We start from the raw sequence: 10,000 nt of genomic DNA on the forward strand, positions 1-10,000 counted from the left end.
ATGCACTGAGAGAGACAACATACAGCACCGTCACTATGCACTGAGAGAGACAACATACAGCACCGTCACTATGCATGAGAGGACAACATACAGCACCGTCACTATGCACTGAGAGAGACAACATACAGCACCGTCACTATGCACAGAGAGACAACATACAGCACCGTCACTATGCACTGAGAGAGACAACGTACAGCACCGTCACTATGCACTGAGAGAGACAACATACAAGCACCGGTCCACTATGCCACTGAGAGAGACAACATACAGCACCGTCACTATGCCTGAGAGAGACAACCATACAGCACCGTCACTATGCACTGAGAGAGAGCAAACATACAGCAACCGTCACTATGCACAGAGAGACAACATACAGCACCGTCACTATGCACTGAGAGAGACAACATACAGCACGTCACTATGCACAGAGAGAGTACAACATACAGCACCGTCACTATGCACTGAGAGAGACAACATACAGTACGTCACTATGCTTACTGAGCAGAAACATACAGCACCATCACTATGCACTGAGAGACAACATACAGCACCGTCACTATGCACTGAGAGAGACAACATACAGCAACGTCATTATGCACTGAGAGACAACATACAGCACCGTCACTATGCACTGAGAGAGACAACATACAGCTCCGTCACTATGCACTGAGAGAGACAACATACAGCACCGTTACTATGCACTCAGAGACAACATACAGCACCGTCACTATGCACTGAGAGAGACAACATACAGCACCGTCACTATGCACTGAGAGACAACATACAGCACCGTCACTATGCACTGAGAGACAACATACAGCACCGTCATTATGCAATGAGAGAGACAACATACAGGAACGTCATTATGCACTGAACGAGACAACATACAGCACCGTCACTATGCACTGAGAGACAACATACAGCACCGTCATTATGCACTGAACGAGACAACATACAGCACCGTCACTGTGCACTGATAGAGAGACAACATACAGCACCGTCACTATGCACTGAGAGAGAGACAACATACAGCACCGTCACTATGCACTGAACGAGACAACATACAGCACCGTCACTATGCACTGAGAGACAACATACAGCACCGTCATTATGCACTGAACGAGACAACATACAGCACCGTCACTATGCACTGAGAGAGAGACAACATACAGCACCGCCCACTATGCACAGAGAGAGACAACATACAGCACCGTCACTATGCACTGAGAGAGACAACATACAGCACCGTCACTATGCACTGAGAGAGACAACATACAGCACCGTCACTATGCACTGAGAGAGACAACATACAGCACCGTCACTATGCACTGAGAGAGACAACATACAGCACCGTCACTATGCACTGAGAGAGACAACATACAGCACCGTCACTATGCACTGAGAGAGACAACATACAGCACCGTCACTATGCACTGAGAGACAACATACAGCACCGTCACTATGCACTGAGAGAGACAACATATAGCACCGTCACTATGCACTGAGAGAGACAACATACAGCACCGTCACTATGCACTGAGAGAGACAACATACAGCACCGTCACTATGCACTGAGAGAGAGACAACATACAGCACCGTCACTATGCACTGAGAGAGACAACATACAGCACCGTCACTATGCACTGAGAGACAACATACAGCACCGTCACTATGCACTGAGAGAGACAACATATAGCACCGTCACTATGCACTGAGAGAGACAACATACAGCACCGTCACTATGCACTGAGAGAGACAACATACAGCACCGTCACTATGCACTGAGAGAGAGACAACATACAGCACCGTCACTATGCACTGAGAGAGACAACATACAGCACCGTCACTATGCACTGAGAGAGACAACATACAGCACCGTCACTATGCACTGAGAGAGACAACATATAGCACCGTCACTATGCACTGAGAGAGACAACATATAGCACCGTCACTATGCACTGAGAGAGACAACATACAGCACCGTCATTATGCACTGAGAGAGACAACATACAGCACCGTCACTATGCACTGAGAGAGACACAACATACAGCACCGTCACTATGCACTGAGAGACAACATACAGCACCGTCACTATGCACTGAGAGAGACAACATACAGCACCGTCACTATGCACTGAGAGAGAGACAACGTACAGCACCGTCACTATGCACTGAGAGAGACAACATACAGCACCGTCACTATGCACTGAGAGAGAGACAACATACAGCACCGTCACTATGCACTGAGAAAGACAACATACAGCACCATCACTATGCACTGAGAGACAACATACAGCACCATCACTATGCACTGAGAGACAACATACAACACCATCACTATGCACTGAGAGAGACAACATACAGCACCATCACTATGCACTGAGAGACAACATACAGCACCATCACTATGCACTGAGAGACAACATACAGCACCATCACTATGCACTGAGAGACAACATACAGCACCGTCACTATGCACTGAGAGAGACAACATATAGCACCGTCACTATGCACTGAGAGACAACATACAGCACCGTCACTATGCACTGAGAGAGACAACATATAGCACCGTCACTATGCACTGAGAGAGACAACATACAGCACCGTCACTATGCACTGAGAGAGACAACATACAGCACCGTCACTATGCACTGAGAGAGAGACAACATACAGCACCGTCACTATGCACTGAGAGAGACAACATACAGCACCGTCACTATGCACTGAGAGAGACAACATACAGCACCGTCACTATGCACTGAGAGAGACAACATATAGCACCGTCACTATGCACTGAGAGAGACAACATATAGCACCGTCACTATGCACTGAGAGAGACAACATACAGCACCGTCATTATGCACTGAGAGAGACAACATACAGCACCGTCACTATGCACTGAGAGAGACAACATACAGCACCGTCACTATGCACTGAGAGACAACATACAGCACCGTCACTATGCACTGAGAGAGACAACATACAGCACCGTCACTATGCACTGAGAGAGAGACAACGTACAGCACCGTCACTATGCACTGAGAGAGACAACATACAGCACCGTCACTATGCACTGAGAGAGAGACAACATACAGCACCGTCACTATGCACTGAGAAAGACAACATACAGCACCGTCACTATGCACTGAGAGACAACATACAGCACCATCACTATGCACTGAGAGACAACATACAGCACCGTCACTATGCACTGAGAGAGACAACATACAGCACCATCACTATGCACTGAGAGACAACATACAGCACCATCACTATGCACTGAGAGACAACATACAGCACCATCACTATGCACTGAGACAACATACAGCACCGTCACTATGCACTGAGAGAGACAACATACAGCACCGTCACTATGCACTGAGAGACAACATACAGCACCATCACTATGCACTGAGAGACAACATACAGCACCGTCACTATGCACTGAGAGAGACAACATACAGCAACGTCATTATGCACTGAGAGACAACATACAGCACCGTCACTATGCACTGAGAGAGACAACATACAGCACCGTCACTATGCACAAAGAGAGACAACATACAGCACCGTCACTATGCACTGAGAGAGAGACAACATACAGCACCGTCATTATGCAATGAGAGAGACAACATACAGCAACGTCATTATGCACTGAACGAGACAACATACAGCACCGTCACTATGCACTGAGAGACAACATACAGCACCGTCATTATGCACTGAACGAGACAACATACAGCACCGTCACTATGCACTGAGAGAGAGACAACATACAGCACCGTCACTATGCACAGAGAGAGACAACATACAGCACCGTCACTATGCACTGAGAGAGACAACATACAGCACCGTCACTATGCACTGAGAGAGACAACATACAGCACCGTCACTATGCACTGAGAGAGACAACATACAGCACCGTCACTATGCACTGAGAGAGACAACATACAGCACCGTCACTATGCACTGAGAGAGACAACATACAGCACCGTCACTATGCACTGAGAGAGACAACATATAGCACCGTCACTATGCACTGAGAGACAACATACAGCACCGTCACTATGCACTGAGAGAGACAACATATAGCACCGTCACAATGCACTGAGAGAGACAACATACAGCACCGTCACTATGCACTGAGAGAGACAACATACAGCACCGTCACTATGCACTGAGAGAGAGACAACATACAGCACCGTCACTATGCACTGAGAGAGACAACATACAGCACCGTCACTATGCACTGAGAGAGACAACATACAGCACCGTCACTATACACTGAGAGAGACAACATATAGCACCGTCACTATGCACTGAGAGAGACAACATATAGCACCGTCACTATGCACTGAGAGAGACAACATACAGCACCGTCATTATGCACTGAGAGAGACAACATACAGCACCGTCACTATGCACTGAGAGAGACAACATACAGCACCGTCACTATGCACTGAGAGACAACATACAGCACCGTCACTATGCACTGAGAGAGACAACATATAGCACCGTCACTATGCACTGAGAGAGACAACATATAGCACCGTCACTATGCACTGAGAGAGACAACATACAGCACCGTCATTATGCACTGAGAGAGACAACATACAGCACCGTCACTATGCACTGATAGAGACAACATACAGCACCGTCACTATGCACTGAGAGAGAGACAACATACAGCACTGTCACTATGCACAGAGAGAGACAACATACAGCACCGTCACTATGCACTGAGAGAGACAACATATAGCACCGTCACTATGCACTGAGAGAGACAACATATAGCACCGTCACTATGCACTGAGAGAGACAACATACAGCACCGTCACTATGCACTGAGAGACAACATACAGCACCGTCACTATGCACTGAGAGAGACAACATACAGCACCGTCACTATGCACTGAGAGAGACAACATACAGCACCGTCACTATGCACAGAGAGAGACAACATACAGCACCGTCACTATGCACTGAGAGAGACAACATATAGCACCGTCACTATGCACTGAGAGAGACAACATACAGCACCGTCACTATGCACAGAGAGAGACAACATACAGCACCATCACTATGCACTGAGAGAGACAACATACAGCACCGTCACTATGCACTGAGAGAGACAACATATAGCACCGTCACTATGCACTGAGAGAGACAACATACAGCACCGTCACTATGCACTGAGAGAGACAACATACAGCACCGTCACTATGCACAGAGAGAGACAACATACAGCACCGTCACTATGCACTGAGAGAGACAACATATAGCACCGTCACTATGCACTGAGAGAGAGACAACATACAGCACCGTCACTATGCACAGAGAGAGACAACATACAGCACCGTCACTATGCACTGAGAGAGACAACATACAGCACCGTCACTATGCACTGAGAGAGACAACATACAGCACCGTCACTATGCACTGAGAGAGACAACATACAGCACCGTCACTATGCACTGAGAGAGACAACATACAGCACCGTCACTATGCACAGAGAGACAACATACAGCACCGTCACTATGCACTGAGAGAGACAACGTACAGCACCGTCACTATGCACTGAGAGAGACAACATACAGCACCGTCACTATGCACTGAGAGAGACAACATACAGCACCGTCACTATGCACTGAGAGAGACAACATACAGCACCGTCACTATGCACTGAGAGACAACATACAGCACCGTCACTATGCACTGAGAGAGACAACATACAGCACCGTCACTATGCACTGAGAGAGACAACATACAGCACCGTCACTATGCACTGAGAGAGACAACATACAGCACCGTCACTATGCACTGAGAGAGACAACATACAGCACCGTCACTATGCACTCAGAGAGACAACATACAGCACCGTCACTATGCACTGAGAGAGACAACATACAGCACCGTCACTATGCACTAAGAGAGACAACATACAGCACCGTCACTATGCACTAAGAGAGACAACATACAGCACCGTCATTATGCACTGAGAGAGACAACATACAGCACCGTCACTATGCACTGAGAGACAACATACAGCACCGTCACTATGCACTGAGAGAGACAACATACAGCACCGTCACTATGCACTGAGAGAGACAACATACAGCACCGTCACTATGCACTGAGAGACAACATACAGCACCGTCACTATGCACTGAGAGACAACATACAGCACCGTCACTATGCACTGAGAGACAACATACAGCACCGTCACTATGCACTGAGAGAGACAACATACAGCACCGTCACTATGCACTGAGAGAGACAACATACAGCACCGTCATTATGCACTGAGAGAGACAACATACAGCACCGTCACTATGCACTGAGAGAGACAACATACCATCTTCTTAGTCCTTTAGTACTTCCTGTTTGCTTTTACCTCTTTCATTTGATGGTTTCCTGGAAAGTGTTCTGGTTTTAAATAAAGACTGATTTGATTTAGCAGCCACAGACACACTAACGTGGGATAGTTATAGGCCAAGGTCAAACACTGAGTCACACAACAGGAGTCAAACACTGAGTCACACAACAGGAGTCAAACACTGATTCACACAACAGGAGTCAAACACTGAGTCACACAACAGGAGTCAAACACTGAGTCACACAACAGGAGTCAAACACTGATTCACACAACAGGAGTCAAACACTGAGTCACACAACAGGAGTCAAACACTGAGTCACACAACAGGAGTCAAACACTGATTCACACAACAGGAGTCAAACACGGATTCACACAACAGGAGTCAAACACTGATTCACACAACAGGAGTCAAAACACTGAGTCACACAACAGGAGTCAAACACTGATTCACACAACAGGAGTCAAAACACTGAGTCACACAACAGGAGTCAAACACTGAGTCACACAACAGGAGTCAAACACTGAGTCACACAACAGGAGTCAAACACTGATTCACACAACAGGAGTCAAACACTGATTCACACAACAGGAGTCAAACACTGATTCACACAACAGGAGTCAAAACACTGAGTCACACAACAGGAGTCAAACACTGAGTCACACAACAGGAGTCAAACACTGAGTCACACAACAGGAGTCAAACACTGATTCACACAACAGGAGTCAAACACTGAGTCACACAACAGGAGTCAAACACTGAGTCACACAACAGGAGTCAAACACTGATTCACACAACAGGAGTCAAACACGGATTCACACAACAGGAGTCAAACACTGATACACACAACAGGAGTCAAACACTGATTCACACAACAGGAGTCAAACACTGAGTCACACAACAGGAGTCAAAACACTGATTCACACAACAGGAGTCAAACACTGAGTCACACAACAGGAGTCAAAACACTGAGTCAAACAACAGGAGTCAAACACTGAGTCAAACAACAGGAGTCAAACACTGATTCACACAACAGGAGTCAAACACTGATTCACACAACAGGAGTCAAAACACTGAGTCACACAACAGGAGTCAAACACTGATTCACACAACAGGAGTCAAACACTGATTCACACAACAGGAGTCAAACACTGATTCACACAACAGGAGTCAAACACTGAGTCACACAACAGGAGTCAAACACTGATTCACACAACAGGAGTCAAACACTGATTCACACAACAGGAGTCAAACACTGAGTCACACAACAGGAATCAAAACACTGAGTCAAACAACAGGAGTCAAACACTGAGTCAAACAACAGGAGTCAAACACTGATTCACACAACAGGAGTCAAACACTGATTCACACAACAGGAGTCAAAACACTGAGTCACACAACAGGAGTCAAACACTGATTCACACAACAGGAGTCAAACACTGATTCACACAACAGGAGTCAAACACTGATTCACACAACAGGAGTCAAACACTGATTCACACAACAGGAGTCAAAACACTGAGTCACACAACAGGAGTCAAACACTGAGTCACACAACAGGAGTCAAACACTGAGTCACACAACAGGAGTCAAACACTGATTCACACAACAGGAGTCAAACACTGAGTCACACAACAGGAGTCAAACACTGAGTCACACAACAGGAGTCAAACACTGATTCACACAACAGGAGTCAAACACGGATTCACACAACAGGAGTCAAACACTGATTCACACAACAGGAGTCAAAACACTGAGTCACACAACAGGAGTCAAACACTGATTCACACAACAGGAGTCAAACACTGATTCACACAACAGGAGTCAAACACTGATTCACACAACAGGAGTCAAACACTGATTCACACAACAGGAGTCAAAACACTGAGTCACACAACAGGAGTCAAACACTGAGTCACACAACAGGAGTCAAACACTGAGTCACACAACAGGAGTCAAACACTGATTCACACAACAGGAGTCAAACACTGAGTCACACAACAGGAGTCAAACACTGAGTCACACAACAGGAGTCAAACACTGATTCACACAACAGGAGTCAAACACGGATTCACACAACAGGAGTCAAACACTGATACACACAACAGGAGTCAAACACTGATTCACACAACAGGAGTCAAACACTGAGTCACACAACAGGAGTCAAAACACTGATTCACACAACAGGAGTCAAACACTGAGTCACACAACAGGAGTCAAAACACTGAGTCAAACAACAGGAGTCAAACACTGAGTCAAACAACAGGAGTCAAACACTGATTCACACAACAGGAGTCAAACACTGATTCACACAACAGGAGTCAAAACACTGAGTCACACAACAGGAGTCAAACACTGATTCACACAACAGGAGTCAAACACTGAGTCACACAACAGGAGTCAAACACTGAGTCACACAACAGGAGTCAAACACTGATTCACACAACAGGAGTCAAACACTGATTCACACAACAGGAGTCAAACACTGATTCACACAACAGGAGTCAAACACTGAGTCACACAACAGGAGTCAAACACTGATTCACACAACAGGAGTCAAACACTGATACACACAACAGGAGTCAAACACTGATTCACACAACAGGAGTCAAACACTGAGTCACACAACAGGAGTCAAAACACTGATTCACACAACAGGAGTCAAACACTGAGTCACACAACAGGAGTCAAAACACTGATTCACACAACAGGAGTCAAACACTGATTCACACAACAGGAGTCAAACCCTGATTCACACAACAGGAGTCAAAACACTGAGTCACACAACAGGAGTCAAACACTGATTCACACAACAGGAGTCAAACACTGATTCACACAACAGGAGTCAAACACTGATTCACACAACAGGAGTCAAACACTGATTCACACAACAGGAGTCAAACACTGATTCACACAACAGGAGTCAAACACTGATTCACACAACAGGAGTCAAACACTGAGTCACACAACAGGAGTCAAACACTGATTCACACAACAGGAGTCAAACACTGATTCACACAACAGGAGTCAAAACACTGATACACACAACAGGAGTCAAACACTGATTCACACAACAGGAGTCAAACACTGAGTCACACAACAGGAGTCAAAACACTGATTCACACAACAGGAGTCAAACACTGAGTCACACAACAGGAGTCAAAACACTGATTCACACAACAGGAGTCAAACACTGAGTCACACAACAGGAGTCAAAACACTGATTCACACAACAGGAGTCAAACACTGATACACACAAAAGGAGTCAAACACTGAGTCACACAACAGGAGTCAAAACACTGATTCACACAACAGGAGTCAAACACTGAGTCACACAACAGGAGTCAAACACTGATACACACAACAGGAGTCAAACACTGATACACACAACAGGAGTCAAAACACTGATTCACACAACAGGAGTCAAACACTGATTCACACAACAGGAGTCAAACACTGATACACACAACAGGAGTCAAAACACTGATTCACACAACAGGAGTCAAAACACTGATTCACACAACAGGAGTCAAACACTGATTCACACAACAGGAGTCAAACACTGATACACACAACAGGAGTCAAAACACTGATTCACACAACAGGAGTCAAAACACTGATTCACAC

At 46.0% G+C, this 10,000-nt stretch overlaps 1 protein-coding gene across 1 annotated transcript in view; it reads right to left on the reverse strand.

Annotated features, from left to right (window-relative positions):
• Positions 1 to 10,000, reverse strand: part of LOC120024743 (large neutral amino acids transporter small subunit 1-like) — a 34,579-nt gene that overhangs the window by 14,145 nt on the left and 10,434 nt on the right. The window contains exons 8-9 of the mRNA XM_038969023.1: positions 1,071 to 1,115; positions 957 to 973 (exon numbers count right to left, since the gene is read on the reverse strand). Of these exons, the coding sequence (XP_038824951.1) occupies positions 957 to 973; positions 1,071 to 1,115 (62 nt within the window). The remainder of the gene's footprint in view (positions 1 to 956; positions 974 to 1,070; positions 1,116 to 10,000) is intronic.

The sequence above is a fragment of the Salvelinus namaycush genome, chromosome 30 (assembly GCF_016432855.1).
Source record: "Salvelinus namaycush isolate Seneca chromosome 30, SaNama_1.0, whole genome shotgun sequence".
NCBI classification, from domain to species: Eukaryota; Metazoa; Chordata; class Actinopteri; order Salmoniformes; family Salmonidae; genus Salvelinus; species Salvelinus namaycush.